Below are 23,011 nucleotides of genomic sequence, written 5' to 3' on the forward strand. Positions count from 1 at the left end.
GAGTGATGACCAAGGAAGGACTAGAGGTATTTGCATGTTGGGTTTTGCATGAGTTACCTCTTCTCTCTGTGTGGCCGAACCGGTTATGTTTGAAGGGAAAGAAGTTAAGCTTGGTGGTATGGTTTCAACTGTGAATGCTTCTCTTCTCTATAAAAGGGGTGAACAGTCACGATTTGAAGCAAGGAGTTAGAAGTAAGCAGTGAGAGTGCAAGGCACAGGATTCTCATAGCTACCTAAGGTTACAGATTTTCTTCTCCTTCAATGTATTCTGTTTTGTATTTTTCTGTTTAATTTTGTCATGTCTTGAGTCTCATGGAAAAGGCAAACAGTGGGGTTTGTATGAAAAAGCCATAGAGCGGAAAAAGGCAGAGAGTGCAAAATTAAAAGAAAAAGTCATATATGTTTTAGAGTTTCTTTGTTCATCTATGTTGTGTTTCATGATTCTGTAGGAATCCCCTTGTAAGTTGGGTTAGCACTTTAAAATTTGTAATCAGGATGATTATAGTGAAATTCTATCATAGTTGTGATGGAGACTGGATGTAGGCTGCATTGCACTTAGCAGCTGAACCAGGATATATCTGGGTGTAATCTTCTTTCTCTGCTACTCCATTTCTGTTTCTACTGTTCAGGAGATAAAATCAAAAATATCTCGTGCCAAGTGACGAGACAAAATAGAAAAGTCTCGTGGCTAAAGACGAGACAAAAATAGAAAAGTCTCCTCAAAGACTAGAAAGTGTAATCAAGTAAATATGGGGCTAAGATTTAACCCCACTTCTCTTAGCCACTGAAACCATCAATTGTATTTTTATATTATTAGAATTAACTTTAAAAGTTTAGGGTTTAGAATTAGTTTGAATAACTTTGTCAATTTTTATAATTTTATCAAATTTGTAATTAAATTTCTATAATTTAAAAACTTTCAATTTAATCATTATACGGTTTTAAATTTTGTAATTAGATTTTTACCATATTAAAAATATGAAAGTTAACAAAAATCGAGAAAAGGTTTAATTTTAGGAATTTAGTCCTTTGGAGAGAAATATTCTATTAACTCTAACAGTTTTTACACGACAAAAATCTAACTAAAAAGTATAAAAATTTAATTGAAAACTTTAAAATGATAAGAATTTAATTATAAATTTGAGTAAAAAAAACATTTAAATATTTTCAAATACAACTCGTGACTCTCTAAATTATGGTATGACCCATGGTGACTTTGTCAGAATGAAGAACTTGCCATGTTATTTCCATGAAAAAAAATCCGAAACTTCATGGCATTGACCACTCGCATATAATTATATCAATGGCAAAGCCAATGCCAATGCCAATACCATTGCTGAACCATTCTAACTAAAATCAATAATGACCAAGTATACTTTCGATTTACTGAAAGTAGCAGTGCTAACATTATGTGCTACTTCTTATGTGTTGTTCCCTGCTATGGCTTCCACCAATGAGGAACGTTATTCTTTGGTGAAGAGTGGTTGGTGGGGAAGTGATTATCAGAAGATCTCAAACCATTGTAATTGGACTGCAATCACATGTAATGAAGCTGGAAGTGTTACAGACATTGCTGCACACTACTGGCCTTTCAACCTTCCTCCATCATCATTGAAACTTCAGAACTTGAATCTCACTGCATTTTCCAATTTAGTCACTCTGTATCTACCTCGAATGCAACTCACCGGAATCATCCCTCCCGAGATAGGTACTCTTTCGAAACTTGTCACTCTTGATCTGTCTTATAATAATCTTCATGGTGAGCTTCCAAAATCATTTGCAAGTCTTACTCAACTCATAGTTCTTGATGTTTCCTTCAATTCTCTTTGTGGAACCATTCCTTCTGAGTTGGGTGAATTCGAGAATCTAACCTTTCTTTCGCTTGCTTCAAACCGAATCGAAGGTCCAATACCACAACAGTTAGGGAATTTAAGAGACTTACAAGAACTACATCTCTCAAATAATTTGATCAATGGTACAATCCCTTCTAGTTTAGGCCGATTGGGAAACTTGACTTCTCTCTCACTTGCTTCAAACCAAATCGAAGGTCACATACCTCAAAATCTTGGGAATTTAAAGAGTTTACGAAAACTCTCTCTCTCAAATAATAAACTCTCAGGTTCAATCCCTTTAACTCTATATCAATTGGGAAATTTATCTTATTTCTACCTTGATTCAAACCAAATAGAAGGACAAATACCACCAGAGATAGGGAGTTTAGAAGCACTAGAAGTATTAAATCTTTCATGTAACTCTTTTTTTGGTCCAATTCCTTCTCAAGTCGGAGCTTTAATTTTCTTACACGAGTTATATATAGAATTCAATCAAATAAATAGTTCTATACCTTCTGAATTTCAGAATTTGGTTAGCCTAACTACCTTGTATCTTTCTCACAATAAGATATCTGGTGTTATACCATCTGAACTGTTCAAGTTACCCTTGTCTTCTCTGCATCTTTCAACCAATCAATTAGTTGGGCATATACCATTTGAGATGAGGAATTCCATTAGGCTTTGTGATGTAGACCTTTCCAATAACAAGCTAGAAGGATTTATCCCATCTCCTATAGTAAATTGTTTCCTAGCAAGAGTTAATTTAAGCAATAACAAGCTAAGTGGAAGCATTCCTGTCCAAATTGGTTTTGTTAACATCCTTGATATTAGTCACAATTTTCTGAGTGGTAAAGTACCTTCTTTGCTTGTTAGTGATAATGCTTCTTGGTCACAAACAGATATAGGTCGTATATTAGCAAGTTTGGATCTTAGCTACAACCATCTCTCAGGTAGCTTACCAATTGAACTTGCAAATTTACTTCATATAAACTTGTCATTCAATTTCTTTAAGTGTTCAGAAGGTTTTAAAGTTTTCCATAAAGAATCACTAATTGGTAACACTCCTAATTTCCCTTCTTGTTCTTCTCAAGTCCAAAAAACCAACAAGGCTAAACACCTCATTGTAATTATTCTTCCTGTTACTTGCATCCTCCTTATCATTTGTCTGTTCATATTGTATTTTACTCTGTCTACCAATAAAACCAAAATTGAACAAAGACAAGCCAAAAATGGAGACTTGTTATGTATATGGAACTATGATGGTAGAATTGCATTCCAAGACATCATTGAAGCAACAAATAACTTTGACTTCCAGTACTGTATTGGTACTGGGGCATATGGTAGTGTTTATAGAGCACAATTACCAAGTGGAAAAGTTGTTGCATTGAAGAAACTTCATCAAAGCGAATCTCAAAACATATCCTTCAATGAAAGCTTCCGGAACGAAGTGAAGATGTTAACAGAAATCCGTCATAGAAATATTCTGAAACTTCATGGCTTTTGCCTTCACAATCAATGCAAGTTTTTGGTTTATGAATACATGGAAAGAGGCAGCTTATTTCATGTCTTGAACAATATTAAGGAAGTTGGGGAGTTGAATTGGAGAAAGAGGGTGAATATCATTAAGGCAATGGCGAATGCATTGTCTTACATGCACCATGATTGTATTCCTCCAATTGTTCATCGAGATGTGACAAGTAGCAATGTTTTGTTGAATTCACAGCTTGATGCAGTTGTCTCAGACTTCGGTCTAGCTCGATTTATTGATCCTGATTCCTCAAATCAAACCTTTGGAGTTGGAACATATGGCTATGTTGCCCCAGGTATAGTTTTTCTTTTCTTTTCTTTCCTATACTATACCATACATAAATTTGACTATTGATTATTGTTATCAGAAGTTATGTTCACTTACTACTACTACCTTGGTTTCTTGATCCATTGCAGAGCTTGCATATTCATGGACTGTGACAGAAAAATGTGATGTTTATAGTTTTGGAGTAGTGGCACTGGAAACATTGATGGGAAGGCATCCGAGAGAGCTAATCTCATCTTTATTCGACACTTCTCCACAAAACATGTTGTTGAAAGATCTGTTAGATTCACGAATTCGTCTACCTCATAGTCAGAAAGATGCTCAAGACATAGCTCTTGTGGTTACAATAGCACTAGCATGTTTGCATTCTAAACCAAATTCAAGACCATCAATGTTACAAGTGTCTCAACAACTTTCTAGTTCCGGACAGTCACCACTGCCATTATCTTTCTTTGAAATTTCGATCCATCAATTGATGGCTCAAGAGCTATAACTTAAATCATGAAAATTTGACATTAAAGGATGTAATCTTAGGCATGTTTGTTAGTTTTAAGATGAATGATTAACAGGGTCTACTCCATTTCCTATCCGCACTTGTTTTCTCCTAGTTTTAAATTACAACTTGTTGAATGGAAGCATAATTTCTTAAACTGGTTATGTTGTTAAGTGAAAACCAAGCACAGTGAAGGTTCATATAAATTGAACCTTTGGAATGGATAATACTTTTAGCTTTCATATCTCGCTTTAATTGTGTTCAACGACGAGTTGATCTGGTGATTAGTTTACTAGTCTGCTTAAGTAAGTATCGGACTTTCGAATCGCATAATGTGTATGCAGAAATTCATTAGACAACGAGCATGCAGTAATCCATTAGACAACAACAAACTCTTAAATGAAATTCCGATTCGCAACGAATTAGTTATTTACCTGCAGAACTGAAAATACGGTGAAAAACCAAAAAACTTTCTATGACAGATATTAGTTCATCCGTTAATTCATCACCTTAAATCAGCATCAGCACCATATTCTCTGAGCAATTCTACTTCAAGTTGCAAAGATATCAAGGTGATGTGAGACTTAAGAAAAGAGTCTAAAACACGACCTTCGAATTCTCTCATTAGTTTTGTTTATTCCATGTTGTGATTTGAGGACAAAATAACTAGATTGTACTTATCCCCTTTTAGTTTTCCTATGTTACTTGCCTACTTGGTGTGATGTAGCATGGAAGTGAAGAAGTCATTTTTTATTTATTTTGTCCTTATGTTCAACATGGAAAGAGATTATTATAAATGTAAGAAATTCTTACTCTATAAAGGATATCCTTGTGTAACAAATACAATTTATTTCCTTATTATCTCAGCATAAAAAGGCATGCATTAGATATGAAGAATAAACAAAAAAGAATATTATATATTTTATGATAGATATACTCTATTTATTTTTATATAAAATTTTTTAAAAATAAAATAAAATTCTACCGAGTATAATAATAGTTTGATTTATATTTTTATTAAATAAAGATCAATCTTATTAACATGTATTTTAAATATATTTTTTTAAAATATTATTAAAAATATTTTATTGAAGTTAGTGAAAAAGTAACTTTTCATACATTTTTCAATATAAAATTATAAAATGTGCCTTGATAAGATAGATAAATCCTTAGAATAAAAATGAAAGCATTTCTTATGTAGAAAGGAAAACAATTGATGGAACAAGACATCTATGCATGTCCCTGATGGCTAATTTTTGTTCATTTAAACTAATTTGTTATCTCAGTTATATTTATGTCGGTTTTTTTACTTTCATAAGGAGTGGTTTTGGTTCAACCTTGGCCTTGAAAAGAAGGGACATATTTTGGATAATATTATAATATTGACCTACACAAAAGTGTTATGTAAAGAAAAGAATTCAATTCAAGGATCAGTGTTCTATAAAGTCATTTTCTCATGGAAATGAAATTTATAAGTGCTTATATCAGCATGAAGTTAGCGCAAATGAGAACTTCTTCAGAGTACCAATTAAAAAAAAAAAAAAAAGTTATTCATGGTCAAGAATTAAAGGTTGGTCCAAAGTCTGTCTCTCTTTATTATTGGCGAATTAAAAACCTCTGTCCTTTTTATATTCAATTCCAAAACGTCAAGCACTGTCTAGAATATATTCCTTTGCACCAAAATTATTACAAGATTAACATAAAATAGAAGCCAAAGTTGAATTAGTGATGTTCTTGCTTTTTGTTTTTGTTCTACTTTCCCTGCTGTATTATCAGGTGTGATTAGCAATTAATAAAATTCTTATATGTTTGGATTGGTATAGATGAATTCTTATTCTTTTTAATTTACTTTTTTATTTTATATTTTATATTTTTACGATAAATAAATTATTAATTCTAAATTTTCAATCAAAATATATTGATATATTATTTTTAAAAAAATTCTATTAATACCTATATAAATATGTTTTTTTTTTCACAAAAACTAAAAGAATACCGACCCACAAAATTCCATTGCTATTCTTATAAGGAGGCTGCAAGAATTGAATTGTTTATTAGCTAGAAACCAATATATAATACATTATTACACTGTATTCTATGATTAATACGAGCTCATATATATTATTAATATTTTTTCCTCTCAAATACGCACCCATACAACGAATCAATACACTAATAACTTTGTACTAAATTGAAAGGTAGTTGTATGACCCTTGTGATTCTCATAATCGATGTGCGGCAAAGATTATTTTAATGTAAAAGCAGCATACATAATTTGTTCTACATTAATTATGTGTATTAACTATTAAGTATGTACTAATTGATTAACTGATGATATACATTGAAACATTATTGTTTAAATAAATATTTATGCCTACATGACTTGTAAACAATAATTTATAGAGTAAAATATTTTACTTAATATGATAATATATACTTCAGTATTTATCTAACTTTTTTTCTTTGCAACGATAAGGAAAGTTATATCCTTGCAATTTTTGTAGTAACACCTTTCACTTGATTTGACAAGCTAGTTTCAAAAACATTGAATTTTTTGAATGACATGTACACTTGCATTTCAACGACCAACCAACAAAGTTTTATGATGTCAACAAATTACAAATCTTAAATTCAAAGTAACTACTTACATTCCTGATATTGACCAACCTTCTTTACCAACAACAATGGCAGTTGCCACGTGCATGCTTCCATAAACATTGTTGTAACCTTGTAAAAATAGAGAAATGAATAGAAGAAGAGGAATAGGTTAATACGCGCATGTATTGGTGACGATAATAATGATGCATCTGAAGGGTATTTTTGGTATTAAGACAAAATAATTGGGCAGCATCTAGTTTCCGTGGTCAAATTTAACTATTCCACCATATAATCACACACATATATTCACTCATAATAACTATATAAGTGATATTACTTATAGAAAATATATTTATATGGCATTTTTTAAAAATATTTGTTTAAATAGTATATTATCAACAATCATTTTTTATATGGCTTTTCTTCCCCAAACCCCAACATGCACCAAACACAAACGTCCAAATTGCCACCAACTCCATGATATGATTAGAAGAATTAAATTTAAAAATTGATCATTTTAATATATTGCCATTACATTCAATGTATTTCAAAAATAAAAAATATTAACATTTCTTACTTGTGGTATTATTAATAAGACCTGTTTCAAAGGTTATTTAAAACTGAATTGAGTTTAGATCTGAATGTGAGTTAGCAAAAGTTTTAAGTAAGTTTTTATTAGATTGGGATTTGAATATATTTAAAGAATATAATGGATAATCATTTTTTTAATTTTGAAAGTTTGTTAAAATCTTCCTGTGTAGATGGAATAGTGATAGAAAAATTTTTTATAAAAACTAATTATATATTTAAATAAATAAAATTGGATCTTTAATAAATCTTTATATATCTTTAATAAATCTGACTTTATTTTAGTTTAGGATATAAACAAGGGTGCATGTTATGGTGTCTATATATATTTGTCTAACTTATTAAAATAAGATAAAATTTAATATTTAAATTAAAAAATATAAAAGTAAATTATTTTTAATATTTAAAACTTACCATAAAAAATAACTTCGACAATTTCGGCACCAAAATTACAGCACCAGAGAATTGGCCATAAACAAGACCCATATCAATTAATACATTTCAATAAAATATAAGCACAATCACTCGTTAGTATAGATGACCATTTTGGCATTTTTAATTATAATAAAATATGGATGCGACAAAACTAATTATAATGGGTTGAAACTAATTCGATACCAACAAAAAGTTAGAAACATGAAAGAGACGAAAATGATATATATGATGGTGGAGGTAGAGGGAGAAGAGAAAAGAGAATGAAAAATTTGGTGGTTCAATGACAAAGAACATACATGAACAAATTAAAGGGTTACCGAGTTAGCTCCTAATTAATGTTTGATTAATTTTGTTAAATAATTATTTTTGCGTATCAATATAATTTTAGTATGTTATACCGTTTAGTTAATATTTAAATTTTCTGTAGTCAAATATGTTTTTTTTTTTCGTATTATTGAACTAAAAATTTAAAAATAATAGTTATATTTAGATGATAATCAACAACAAAAATAAAAGTTAATTATTACCTTCAATATTAGATATCATTGCAAAAAAAAAATATCTTAAAATTAATTATCAAAATAATATTCGAGAAATTATTATGAGACATTTAAAAAGATATTATGTGTTAGAAATAAGAGACTAAATTGGATAAAAAATTTGTGTATTATTGAGTATATTGAAATTTTCTATTCAAGTTGTCTGGAATAATACAATATATAAGGGTATTTATAGGTACTAAGAGAATCGAAATAATAAAGACGTAATATCCTATAATAAAGATGGAACTGTCACGAGAAAACGTAGACGAAACTGCTTTAAAGAAACACAGACGAAACGCATACGGAACTACCACGACGAGAGAATACAGACGAAACTGCCGAAAAAGATTGAAAACTATATGATTTCTTCATGAGAATAGGTAAGCAGCGGATGACAATGGTGTTTGATCATTGGACTCGGGAAAACACAAGACAAAGAAAATAGGCTAGTCGGTGAGGTGAAAAAGTATCGCACCAGTGACAAAAGGTAAGAAAAAATGACATAGAAAAAAAGACATGCAAAAACTACGGTCATTTTACGGCAAGAAAAATAACATATCTTTTAGGATGTCATGGCTCTAATACCATATTAGAAACAAGAGACTAAACGGGAGAAATGATTTGTGTATTATTCAGTGTATTCAAGTTGTCTGGAATAATACAATATAGAAGGATATTTATAGGTGCTAAGAGAATCCAAATAATAAAGACGTAATATTCTATAATAAAGGAGAAATGATTTGTGTATTATTAAGTGTCTTCAAATTATCTAAGGCTATTTATAGGTGCTAAGAGAATCAAAATAAAATTGAATTTTTTTCCCAACTAATGAAGGTGAAGTGTCATCTCCTCGTTAATTTTTTCCCTCCAAAATGAATTTACTATTTTCTCTTCTAAATTTATTTTATAAAAACATCTTTATTATAATTATATTACAATAAGCATTTAATGAATAATGTATAATTATACTAATTTAAAAAATATCTTTATTATAATTATATAAAATCAATATTTAATTTATTATTAAATTAATTATCAATTAAAAATATTTTAATCATTTTAATTATATTAATCTATCTACTTAATATACTAAAATTGAGTTTTTTCTCCAACCAATGAAGGTGAGGTGTCATCTCCTCGTGAATTTTTTTCCCACCAAAATGAATTTACTATTTTCTCTTCTAAATTTATTTTATAAAAATATCTTTATTATAATTATATTACAATAAGTATTTAATAAATAATGTATAATTATACTAATTTAAAAAATATCTTTTTATAATTATATAAAATTAATATTTAATGTATTATTAAATTAATTATCAATTAAAAATATTTTAATTATTTTAATTATATTATACAATTCTGATTCTCATTCATTATGTACTAATTTTATTAGTGGCAAGTTACTACATTAATGATGACCCATTTATATTATAAATATATGATATAATATGATAATAATATGTTAATGACTCGGATTATTCTAATCATGATAAAATTCTTCTTAATGCACGGATTATTCGGATTATTCTATACTTATAAGTCTTTTTAATAATAATAATAATAATAATAATAATAATAATAATAATAATGACATAGGTTATTCTAATCACGATAAAATCTATGATTTTAATGATGATATGATAAAATCTTATAATTTTAACAAAATAAATATATGATGTATAATGTAAATAATAAAGAATTTACTTAATAATAATTAAATTATATAATTATTTTTATTTTAATAAAGACTATATATAGTTTTTTTTTGTGGTTTATGAACCTAGATCTGAGAACTAACTCATTTTTTTAATTTATTATTTTTTTACTTTTTCATAGAATAAGAATGTATTTTTCATTTTTTATCGAAGTTGATCACTTTAAGGTACAATTTATAAGTATTTTTGGTACTTTTTATATACTTATTCTATTATATTATTCTTTTAATAATTTAATAATTGATATTACTACAATTTATTCTTTTCGTCTACTGTTCTAGTGCGATTGTCTTTTACCGTAATCGTTTACAATGCACCACATCCATGAAATGCCACATCGAGTTGTATTTACTGATTCGGGTTCTAACTACATGGATGTGTAAGCGTCCAACAAAGGGGTAGTAAATTTTATTTTACCGAATTTATTTGCACAAATTCTATTAATTTTAATTATATAATACAATTCTGATTCTCATTCATTATACAATAATTTTATTAGTGACAAATTACTACTTAATGGTGACCCATTTATATTATAAATATATGATATAATATGATAATAAATGTTCGAATATGCATATTAACAGTTAATAGTTAATAGTGACCATGCACGTGATAAAATTAAAATTATAATTTTACAATTCGGTAAATGAGGTAAAATATTGTAACATCATATCAAGGGGATGGTCTGAAGTTGCATGAATTCTAAATGTTCGAACTTATGATGTTGTTTCAGTTAGTCGTGGTTACAAGAATAACTCTAATCTACACGTGTCTAAGGACTATAACAGATTAAATATTATTTAAGTAATTCATTTCTAAGCGGTTTTTAATCTTGATTTTGTTCTCTCAGCTTAATATCAAAATTTGTTGGTAGTTTTAACTATTACTAGATTATTTATAGTCACATTCAGTATATATGTTTGATTTATTGAAAAAGTAAATTATTAATATCGATTAATAACTATTTTAGAATTAATCTAATTAACACTAGATTAAAAAATAAACAATGCATAACATGTTACTTATTTATTAATCAAATTATTACAATTTAAATTAATTTTAAAAAAATAATTTAAAATTATAATTATAATCTTATCACGTGCTAGGATAGGATAGGGTAGGGTATCCTACACGCACCTCATATATAATACATATTTTATAAAAATTTGGTATATAGTAGAGGAAGTGAGAGTTGAACTCACAACCTATTTTATGTAATAACTTACCATAAGTGAACAACCACTAAACTAATTAGTTAATTTAGGTAATTTAGAGCATTAGTTTTTAATTTTTTATGTTATTAATATGTATAAAATTTGAAATAATTGAATTTTATATTTACTTTGAAAAAAATTTGATATTTCTGCGGATAAGGTAGGGTTTAAAAGTTTATGGTGTGGGTAGGGTTAGGGTTGAGAGATTCTCAAAATTTTATAAGGTATGGTAGGATAGAGTTTTAATAAAATTTTCAACCCGCGGATAATATTAGGGTAGGGTCCAAATCCTACCGTATCCTACTCATTGCCAGCCCTATAAATTATGTTAATTGATCATAATTGATTTTAATTATATTCAAATACTAAAAAAATAAAATATAAAAAAATTTCTATTAAAATAATAATAATTTTTTTTATTCTCATTATTTTTTATAATTTTACTGAATGAATGTTTAATTAAATTTTTACAAGTTAAAAGTTTTAATTGAACTTTCATATTAAATAAAATTTTAATTCGATTGTTTTTCGTTAAAATATTAAATTTTTGAAAAATATTTACTTTTATATTTAATAATTTGAAACAAATATTCAATATTTCAAAATGATTTAAAAAAAAAAACTACTAATAAATCCTAATTGAAAATAAGTGCCAAATTTTGGGTATATTTTGGTTTATTTTATATATATTTTTTAGAAACCGTTTTCATTGATTGAATTGATTATTCCTTTCTGCATCCAAATATATTATTATTATTATTATTATTATTATTATTATTATTATTATTATTATTATTATTATTATTATTTTGTTATCTTTGTGAAATCGAAAAATAATAATTTATTATTTAATTAAGATTTTCTCTCTCTAAAGGAACAGTGCAATAGTCCGGTGTGGGCGACAACTTCAACGATCCATCTCTCTCTCTCTACAAAACCCAAACATGGACCCTTCACCATCGCCACCTTCTTCTTCTTCTTCTCTCTTTCTCTATCTCACTCTCTCATACTCGCACACCAACCACCAACCATGGCATCTTCCTCTCTCTCCGTCTCCCAATCCATCCTCTCCCGTCCCGCCTCCTCATCCCGCCGCTCTTCCCTCCCCTCATTTTCCGGCCTCCGCCCAACTGCCTCATCTAACCCGACCCAGCCCGCAATCTCCCTCCGCCGCATCCCCCCAATCTCCGCCCTCAAGGTCTCCGCTTCCTCCTCCTCCGCCGTCGATACCGTCGACCGCACAGCCGCCGACCCCGCCATCGTTGAGAAGTCGGTCAACACGATCCGGTTCCTCGCAATCGATGCCGTTGAGAAAGCGAATTCGGGTCACCCGGGTCTTCCCATGGGTTGCGCCCCGATGGGTCACGTGCTCTATGACGAGGTTATGAGGTACAACCCGAAGAATCCGAAATGGTTCAACCGTGATCGCTTTGTTCTCTCCGCTGGACATGGTTGCATGCTTCAGTATGCGTTGCTTCACCTTGCTGGCTATGATAGCGTCAAGGTTAGTGCCATCGTTGTGTGTTTGTGTTTTGTTGAAACTTGAAAGGTTTGAAATTTTCATGTTGGTTTGTTTGGATCTGTTGCAAAGTTTGTTGCTTTGTGTATTTTATCTTACTTTTTTAACTTTTCGTTATTGGAATCTCTATCTGAGTTTTCACCCTTTTGTCTGGTGCTTTTGATCTGAATGTTTTTTTTTTTATATTTTATGATCTGTGTTGAATGGATCTGCGTGCAAGGTTTTGGTTTGCATAATTTTCAGTTCGGTTACTATGATTTGAGTATGTTACTGTCGAACATGAAGTAAGGTGATACAACCATGTAGGGAGTGTCACAATTGAAGGTGGTCTTTTTGGAGTTTTGTGTCATTTTTGTTAGAGGTAGACTGAGAATAATAGTGACAGCTTCATTGAGAAGGAATTTAGTTTGGGATAGAGAAGACTACTACTTTTCAATCCCCTTTGCTGACCCCACCTTGTGAGAAAATTCTTAGTTGATATTTGTTGTTTATGATTGTTTTTTTAGTTTAATTATTTATGTGTGTCTGTTTCTTTCCTGGTGTGTTGTTTAGCTTGGTGTCGATGGAAATTCATTTGGACTCATTGTTGAACAAGCAGTGTTCTTTCTTTTTGTTTTGTTCAATACAAGGGTGGCCTATTGTTTGGCTTAATTATGGTTGGATATTAACGGTGAGCTTTCATGGGGTTTAATTTTTAGGAGGAGGATTTGAAGCAATTCCGTCAGTGGGAAAGCAGGACTCCCGGACACCCTGAGAATTTCGAGACACCTGGAATTGAAGTTACAACAGGTTAGATATAATTTGAGTTTATATACTAGCTGACTCTAATTTGGCTTTTCAGTATGTTTAATTTACCTATCTATTCTTGTATTTTGTCCAGGTCCTCTTGGTCAGGGTATTGCCAATGCTGTGGGTTTGGCCCTCGCAGAGAAGCACTTGGCTGCGAGATTTAATAAGCCTGACAATGAGATTGTTGATCATTACACGTAAAATACCCTTAATCCTCACTTCTTCCACTTCTAAAAATTTTGAGATTGTGTGGCTGTGGCATTTTGTTAATGGCATTAGTTATTTCATGAAGGTATGCTATATTGGGTGATGGTTGCCAGATGGAGGGAATCGCAAATGAAGCATGCTCACTTGCTGGCCACTGGGGATTAGGGAAGCTAATAGCATTCTATGATGACAATCACATTTCTATTGACGGTAACACTGAAATTGCTTTCACTGAGAGTGTTGATAGACGTTTTGAGGGACTTGGATGGCATGTTATTTGGGTAAAGAATGGAAACAATGGTTATGATGAAATTCGTGCTGCCATCAAGGAGGCAAAGGCTGTGAAAGACAGACCCACACTAATCAAGGTTGGTTTAATATGGCTAACGTTGGACCTAGATTTCTAGTATATAATTATAATAACAAGCAAAATCTGCCTTACAGTCAACTGATATTGAGGTTTTTCTCTTTACAAAAAAATATTGATTTGATTATTTTAAATAATTTCCTAACATGCTGAACTTGGTAAATGTGAAATTAATGTCTGTGTACTTTGTAGATAAGTGGTTTTTAACAGTTTTATTGATTAGTCTTTTTCCGGTTTTACCCATTTCACAGGTCACGACCACAATTGGTTATGGTTCTCCTAACAAGGCTAACTCCTACAGTGTGCACGGAAGTGCATTGGGTGCCAAAGAAGTTGAGGCTACAAGGCAGAACCTTGGATGGGCACATGAGCCTTTCCATGTGCCTGAGGATGTCAAAAAGTATGGATAATAGGCTTTAAATATTTCTCTCTTTCCTTTTTTTACAGTTGATATTTATATGGTACTGAACAAGAATCGTTTGCCTGTGTTACCAGGCACTGGAGTCGCCACATCCCTGAGGGTGCTGCACTTGAAGCCGAGTGGAATAAAAAGTTTGCCGAATATGAGAAGAAATACAAGGAGGAGGCTGCAGAACTGAAGTGTATTATCAATGGAGAATTTCCTGCTGGATGGGAGAAAGCACTTCCAGTGAGTTAACTCTAAACTACTTCTAGTGGTGTTCAGGATCTTTAATAAGGTTTAGGGTGCATATGTTCCAGCTTAATTTGCTAGAAAATCTTTTTTAGTGAAATAAACAAATAAAATCAGTTTTCAACTTTTTCAATTTTATAGATGATTTTAGTTGCTGAATTATTATCTTCAGAAATTGGAAAAACACACCCTTGATGTGTCATGAATCTGATTTCTATGAGTATCTTGGTTTTAAATATGATATTTTGTTATTTAAATTTTAACGGACACTGGTGTTTATGATCTTAAAACTATTATTCAAATATCTAAGTAACGGAATTTGGCTGTTGATGTCCATAACATTGATGCTTGTCACCCTTCCAATTTGATTTCAGACATACACCCCTGAGACCCCAGGTGATGCCACCAGAAATCTCTCTCAGCACAACCTTAATGCCCTTGCAAAGGTTCTTCCCGGTCTGCTTGGTGGTAGTGCGGATCTTGCATCTTCCAACATGACCTTATTGAAAATGTTTGGGAACTTCCAAAAGGACACTCCTGCTGAGCGTAATATTAGATTTGGCGTCAGAGAACATGGCATGGGAGCAATCAGCAACGGCATTGCTCTACACAGCCCTGGCCTGATTCCTTACTGCGCAACTTTCTTTGTTTTCACCGACTACATGAGAGCTGCCATAAGGCTTTCTGCCCTGTCTCAGGCTGGTGTTATTTATGTGATGACCCATGATTCAATAGGACTTGGAGAGGATGGGCCGACCCACCAACCTATTGAGCACCTGGCAAGCTTCCGGGCGATGCCTAATGTTTTGATGCTTCGTCCTGCTGATGGTAATGAAACTGCCGGATCATACAAAGTTGCCGTGCTTAACAGGAAGAGACCCTCTATCCTCGCCCTTTCTAGGCAAAAGTTGCCCAATCTTCCTGGAACTTCTATTGAAGGAGTTGGAAAGGGTGGATACACCATCTCAGACAACTCAACAGGCAATAAGCCTGATGTCATTTTGATTGGAACCGGTTCCGAATTGGAGATTGCTGCCAAGGCTGCTGATGATCTCAGAAAGGAAGGTAAGGCCGTTAGAGTCGTTTCGTTCGTTTCATGGGAACTTTTCAACGAGCAATCGGAGGCATACAAGGAGAGTGTTCTCCCTGCTGCTGTTTCAGCTAGAGTTAGCATTGAGGCAGGATCAACATTTGGGTGGGAGAGAATCATTGGAAGCAAAGGAAAAGCAATAGGCATTGATCGATTCGGAGCTAGCGCTCCGGCAGGAAAAATATACAAAGAGTTTGGCATCACAAAGGAAGCTGTTATTGCTGCAGCAAAATCACTTATCTAAGATGTATTAGTTTCTTTATTTTTGTTTTTGCCTTGGTTTGAGTTGAAGTTTACATTGAGAGGGGAATTTGCATGAGGCATGTTTAAAGGGCATTCCTTCACTTGAATAAGGAATAGATTAGGTTACAGTTGCTTGTGATTCTCATTTGAGTTTCTTAGATCAAAGCAGGAGATGGAAGTTTTATGAACTTGTAATAACACTTTGAACAGTTAAGTTATGCATTTGCCACACGGTCAAAATCAGTGATTCTTATTGAATAACATTCATGGTGGTTCATCTGATTTGGCGTTTCAACGTATAATATCTACACCGCTCTATACTAAGTAAAGGAACATAACTTACAGAAATACCATCCTGTAGTTGTGCTGCTATAGGATTGCTATAGGAAAAAAAGAAAACAAATCCATGATTTGATAGAAGAACATTTCAGAATCTACCATATATTGGCACTCGTATATATTATATAACATGAGAATTAAGTCTTTTTCTTGTGTTGCTTTTCCTTTTAAGAGAAAAATAGAAAAAGAAAAAAAATAGTCTATAATTTAGATGATCGAATTATAATTTAGTTTTGGGAGAATTGCTTTGGTTATAATTTTAAATTAATTTACCATTTTAATATAACTCCTTGGAAATATTTTCTTTTTCATCCTGAGAAAAGAGACCTTTTTAGGCAATAAATTTTTTCTATATTTTTAAAGAATATTCCAAAGCTTAAACAGTAAATATCCCACTGGTTTGGTGAGACAGAGATAGTGTTTGGCTGCCTTGCTTTCTGCTTCTCTTTAGTCCATTCCACCAACCTTTCCCTTCTCACCAACCCCTTCTTCGAACAGATTCGTGTGCACCTTTCTAATATATAAATGCTAAAATACTTTAGAGCATATTTAATATTGAATTGAAAACATTCGTATATACTCATAAAGTTTTTTTAATTCTTTTTTGTAATTTTTAAATATTTTATATATTAAAAATTTAAAATGAATGATGATAATTGTTTTTAAAACAAACATTAAGTTGTATTTAAAACAGAAATTAAAAAATTGAGACTAAATTAAATCTCTGTATTATATTTGATTTAATGTACACAGGATTACGTTATATTTTAGTATTAGATTTAGTTTAAGATAAATATAGATATAAAATAAGAATATTTATTAAAATATATTTAGTTATTAAAAAAAATTAAAATTTTAGAAATTTCAATTCCTTTGCGTCTCCGTTTTTTTTAATTAAAATAACTGAAATTTTGTGTTTTCAAAATTAAAATTCTTTGAATCTTTCGGTCTCAGTTCCAGTCTTTAAAAATAATCACTATCTAAATATACACTAAAAATATATGTAAGGATGAAGATATGTAAACTAAGTTAATTAGTATGAGTAAGCTCATTCTATCATAAATAAATAAAGAAATAAACTTACTCAATTCGTTATAGAAATAATTTTTGGGTACTAGTTTCATTTTCACCATTGAACATTTGTGTCTTTTTCAAATACAAAATTACTTGGATCACTTAGATTGTTGTTGATATAATTTTGTTGGTGAAGGAAAACTACGAGTTTTGAATCAAGTCATGTAATTGATGGGAGATTGAGCTAATTACTAGATTAAGTCCATGATTTGATAATATTTTATTACATAATCATATAATTTTGATATATATAAAATGGTATTGTAAAATAATTTTTTATTTACAATCAATAAAACTATAAAAAGCATTTACTCGGAAAAGATAAATTCTTTACAAATTTGACTTTTTTTGCAATCCGATTAATATATGTATAATATAAAACTATTTTATGGTTTGCTTCACATGCACTATTTCATGTCTAATAGTATTTCACACTTTTTCAATCCTAAGAGTGTATTAAAATTAAGAATTTAATTAATAAGTGTCCTAAAAGTATTTTTTAAGATGTTAAATATACAATATTTCGTTGAAAATTTTGATATTTTTAAAATATTTATTGTATACAAAAATATAAAAAAATCCAAACTTTTTAAATAGATAACATTGTTACCAAAATATTAAAATTTGTTAATCTTATAATGCTATCTAATATGTTCTCCTCAATTTACCACCCTAACTACTAATTGTAATAAGTAAGAACCAAGGACCTACCTAAACCCAATTTTGTTGGTAGGTGCACTTCTCAAATCAGTCTCAATTTCCTTTTTTCGTGTGAGAAATGTGCATCTTGGTTGGCATATCTAAAATAATTTAAGTCACTTTTATAATTTAGAGTCAATCCACCAACCACTCATTTCACCAACCCCCCAAAAGCAAAACACAAAATAACTTGTTTCACTCGCACTCAGAAAACACATTTACAAAAGAGATTGAGGATTATTGCAGAGCATCGAATAAAGTTTGAATCTTAATAGAATTTTGAGATGGCCCAAGTGACCAGAATCCACAATGGTCCTCAAAACGCACAGATTCTTCTTCGCCATACTCACAATTCCCACATACCCAAATCAGCAAACTCAGTTTCATTGAAGTCACAACTTTGGGGCACCTCAAAATCTGTGAGCTTGAATCACAAAAATGGTGTCTTTTTGGGAAATTTTGAGGTGAGTAGGTGCAATAATAATGTGGTTAGGGTTTCTGCATCTATTGCCGCTACAGAGAAGCCTTCGACGGCGCCGGAGATCGTTCTGGAACCTATCAAAGAAATCTCCGGAACCATCACATTGCCTGGCTCGAAGTCTCTGTCCAATCGAATTTTGCTTCTTGCTGCTCTCTCTGAGGTGAAGATTTCATTTAATTTCATTTTTGAGGGGAAAAAAAGAGAGCTTTTTGGTTCTGTAATTGGAAGCTGGAGCTTATGTTGTTGATTTTTGAATTTTATGGTTTTAATGAAATTGAAGCACTTGATTCAGCATAGATGGACATGAAATTAATATGCCCAATGATAAGAAATGTGGAATGTGGACTGAAATGTGATTAGTTGTGATTAGGAGCTAGAGTTGATTTGTTGATGATATTGAATATTGTCATTATTCTTGTGAAAATGAAGTACCTTTTCTATGAAGACATGAAGAAGATTGATATTTTAATGAAGTAGCTAATGATTAGAATGCTGATTGTAATTTGACTATGTGATCCAATTGTTATTTGCTAGATACTTTAGAGGAAACAGGATTATATACTTATTTATGTTTTAGACTTTTTGAAATTTGGCATGTAAGAATATCTACATGGTCGTTGGTTATTCAAGTTTGATTAAAGTGTTTTTAGAAATAAAATAAAATAACATATGAAGTTAGCGGGTGTTTCAAGATCAGTTTCATTTTATTGCTCTTACAACTTTTGATTCGTTCATGGTTGTCTTGTTGACATTATTTCTGCTATTTTTATTCAGGGAACAACTGTTGTGGACAACTTGTTGAATAGCGAGGATGTTCATTACATGCTCGGTGCATTAAGGACCCTTGGACTACGAGTGGAAGATGACAAAAATGCCAAACGGGCAATCGTGGAAGGCTGTGGGGGGTTGTTTCCCACTGGTAGAGAGTCTAAAGAGGAGGTTACTTTATTCCTTGGAAATGCTGGTACCGCAATGCGTCCTTTGACAGCAGCTGTGACTGCTGCAGGTGGAAACACAAGGTCTGTCATATTATAAGTCCTCACAATCTTCGAATTACTTGTAGTATAACTAACAATACAGCACGCACTCTTCCTTTTTACTATTATAATCTAGACAATTCTTTTTAGATTAGTCAAACCCCTTCTTTCGAAACTTAAAAGGTGCCTTTTTAGTTACATTTAATATTTATACAAGCATGCGAAGGTTGAGCAACCAAATTTTGAGGAGCACCCCTGATGATCAACCTTAACCTCTACTTTCTTCTGTCATGATCACTGGTCTGAGTTGCTAATTAACCAATTTGTGTTTTTTTCAGCTATGTACTTGATGGGGTGCCCCGAATGAGAGAGAGGCCTATTGGAGATTTGGTGGCTGGTCTCAAGCAGCTTGGTGCAGATGTTGATTGTTCCCTTGGCACAAACTGTCCACCTGTTCGTGTAGTTGGGAAGGGAGGACTTCCTGGGGGGAAGGTAAGGTTTTTGCCTTAGCATTTTATTAGATTATGTGCCAGTTGTGTAATGCATGTGTCTATTATCCTTACTCATTATACCTTCTGGCATCCACGTTATTCTCTGTTATTGTTGAAACAGTTTACACTAGAGTTGCTACTATTATTTCATGATAATTTTAACTGAGAATTAGTGAGGGAGTGGCCTGTGACGTCAATTTGTATTTATATTGTTAAAATTTCTTCTGGCTAAACAAACTTCACAGTTGGTTGGGGCAGACAAACCCTAATTGAATGATCTTTCTTCTATTTTAGAATGACAATTACAAGCCACTGATTGGTTCTTGAATTAAATAGTGAGAGGAATGTTGGATGAGGATTTTTCTTATCAAACTTTATCCATCACTTTTATAATTTTTCAGTCAAATTGAGAACTGAGTCATGGACTGTCCTTCGAAATGGGATTGCTTCATTTTCTAAAGTTACTTACAAACCCTGTTCGATAACTTTACATAGATATGGTATTTTAATTATAACTTCTCTGAAGAAAAATGTTGTAACCGGTGTTTATTTGATCCTTTTCAAATGCTTTTATTCATCTTATTTGCAGGTGAAGTTGTCTGGATCAATTAGCAGTCAATACTTGACTGCATTGCTCATGGCAGCTCCTTTGGCCCTTGGTGATGTTGAAATTGAGATTATCGATAAACTGATTTCTGTTCCCTATGTTGATATGACTTTGAAACTGATGGAGCGCTTTGGAGTCCATGTGGAGCACAGTGGTAACTGGGATAGGTTCTTGGTCCACGGAGGTCAAAAGTACAAGTAAGTTTCTATTATTGAGTTGTAAAGATTTCAGAATTAAATTATTGTGACTATAATTGGAAGTTTCCTACCAGGTCTCCTGGGAATGCTTTTGTTGAAGGCGATGCTTCTAGTGCCAGCTACTTCCTCGCAGGTGCAGCTGTTACCGGTGGGACTATCACAGTTGTAGGCTGCGGCACAAGTAGTTTACAAGTATGTGAATCCAATGAACTCTATGACATGAATCCTGATCAGATTATCTTTTTCAGTGGAGCCATTTTGCGTTTCGCTTAAAATGCCCTGAGCTTCTCTTAACTTGATCCATCTTTATTAAAGGGAGATGTAAAATTTGCTGAAGTTCTCGAAAAGATGGGAGCTAAAGTTACATGGACAGAGAACAGTGTCACCGTTACTGGCCCACCACGAGATCCTTCAGGCCAAAAAGTCTTGCAAGGCGTTGATGTCAATATGAACAAGATGCCAGATGTTGCCATGACACTTGCTGTTGTTGCGCTATTTGCTAATGGCCCCACTGCCATAAGAGATGGTATGGTTTATTCCTTTGTCTGTGCTCTAGTAGTCTATTAGTTTGTTTAAAAAGTTCTTTGTTGTGGTTAATTACATCGGAATTCGATTAGCCACTATGTCTTTAAAACCATGGTCTTCTAAATTTTACTTGTTTTTCTGAAAACTTTATCCGTGGTTCTTAATTATTGTAGCCCCTTTCTAACTCACATAGTTCTTGTGTGATGTGTTCAGTATAATTAGAAATAATCTTTGTGTGGAGATACACCTTGCTTGTTTATTTATTTAATTTAAAATCTTTTTAACAAATTGCAAGTATGTAGTTTTATCCGAAAAGGGGTAGCGCGAGTCATTGTCTCGTTGGCTATATAATCCATTTGAGCTTTATCTTCTGCTATATCATTCAAGCAAACTTGTTTGCATCTCAGGCACTGATTTATTCTTTATGTTTCTTCTACTTTTCAGTGGCTAGTTGGAGAGTTAAGGAGACAGAGAGAATGATAGCAATTTGCACAGAACTTAGGAAGGTGAGTAGTGTCTTGCTGCTGCTTTTTAACAAAATGAATGCCCCAAATGAGTTAACAATTCATTGAGAAACTAAATGATTTTGAAGCCAAACCAAGCTATAAAAGTAGAAGTTCAAACATTGAAATTCCTAGTAAAAGAAGGATTTGATCAATAAAGTTTACACACATTTGATTGACAATATAAAATTCAAGCAAATATAACTCTCAATTGGGAAGTTCTTATCTCATTGTCCCGTCGTTGGTATTTCAGCTAGGAGCAACAGTTGAAGAAGGTCCTGATTACTGTGTGATAACGCCACCCGAGAAACTGAACATCACGGCGATCGACACGTACGACGACCACAGAATGGCCATGGCATTTTCTCTTGCTGCTTGTGGCGATGTTCCGGTAACCATCAATGATCCTGGTTGCACCCGGAAAACATTCCCTGATTACTTTGAAGTTCTTGCAAAGTACACCAAGCAATAAACATTCTTGTACATTTTTAGTAGAGAAGGGAGAGAGAGAAATATATATAATATAAAATGCTCACTAAGCAGTGAGATTATTATGGCTTGCTTTTGATTTCTGAGTTATTTCCTTGTAACGACTTGAGAACAATTTGTAATATTGAAATGAGTCATTTGTTTTGTTGTATCAAATAATGTAATTTGATTCTCTATAGTGACTTAAGGTTATCTTTTTTTTTTTTTCAATAGTTTTCACAGTATCTCCTAATTTACCAGGTTAAAGACTAATCAGTCGGGAATAGAAACTCCATTAAAGATTTGTCGTTGGCTAATAAATTATTGTATGCATAGCAATGGCTTAAGGTTATTTGAATTTTTTTTTTAGTTTTTCACGGTATTTTCTAGCTTGGCAGGCCAAAGACAAATCCGTCGAGAATTGGAGCTCTATTTAAGGGTTTGTTGTTGGCTGATGGATTGTTGTATATATAAGATGGGATTTGAATTTTTGTCATTTATTTTTATTTAAACAAACTAGTGAATTAACTATTAGACCAATCTA

The 23,011-nt window shown here is 32.0% G+C and overlaps 3 protein-coding genes across 4 annotated transcripts; all 3 read left to right on the plus strand.

The window, feature by feature from the left end:
• The first annotated feature begins 1,218 nt into the window (after nt 1–1,218).
• On the plus strand, nt 1,219–4,295 carry LOC112752745 (MDIS1-interacting receptor like kinase 2). 2 transcript variants are annotated; one of them, XM_025801567.2, is made up of 3 exons: nt 1,263–1,708; nt 2,732–3,655; nt 3,777–4,232. In XM_025801567.2, exons 1-3 carry the CDS (start codon nt 1,363–1,365, stop codon nt 4,136–4,138), a joined length of 1,632 nt encoding a protein of 543 aa, XP_025657352.1. In that variant the 5' UTR covers nt 1,263–1,362; the 3' UTR covers nt 4,139–4,232. The 2 variants fall into 2 exon arrangements, with proteins under 2 accessions (XP_029148836.1, XP_025657352.1); XM_029293003.2 differs by having other exon boundaries at nt 1,219–3,655; nt 3,777–4,295.
• A 7,826-nt stretch (nt 4,296–12,121) lies between these two features.
• Nucleotides 12,122–16,388, plus strand: LOC112752761 (transketolase, chloroplastic). Its single transcript, XM_025801568.2, has 7 exons — nt 12,122–12,743; nt 13,457–13,547; nt 13,639–13,744; nt 13,840–14,122; nt 14,373–14,521; nt 14,617–14,770; nt 15,148–16,388. The coding sequence occupies exons 1-7, from the start codon at nt 12,270–12,272 to the stop codon at nt 16,105–16,107; spliced, it is 2,217 nt and encodes a 738-aa protein (XP_025657353.1). The 5' UTR covers nt 12,122–12,269; the 3' UTR covers nt 16,108–16,388.
• Nucleotides 16,389–16,538: 150 nt separating this feature from the next.
• LOC112752777 (3-phosphoshikimate 1-carboxyvinyltransferase 2) lies at nt 16,539–22,662 on the plus strand. The gene is made up of 8 exons (XM_025801569.3): nt 16,539–18,859; nt 19,474–19,718; nt 20,015–20,168; nt 20,757–20,971; nt 21,046–21,163; nt 21,287–21,497; nt 21,941–22,002; nt 22,253–22,662. Exons 1-8 carry the CDS (start codon nt 18,503–18,505, stop codon nt 22,469–22,471), a joined length of 1,581 nt encoding a protein of 526 aa, XP_025657354.1. The 5' UTR covers nt 16,539–18,502; the 3' UTR covers nt 22,472–22,662.
• Nucleotides 22,663–23,011: the final 349 nt, after the last annotated feature.

The sequence above is a fragment of the Arachis hypogaea genome, chromosome 2, assembly GCF_003086295.3.
Source record: "Arachis hypogaea cultivar Tifrunner chromosome 2, arahy.Tifrunner.gnm2.J5K5, whole genome shotgun sequence".
Classification (NCBI taxonomy): domain Eukaryota; kingdom Viridiplantae; phylum Streptophyta; class Magnoliopsida; order Fabales; family Fabaceae; genus Arachis; species Arachis hypogaea.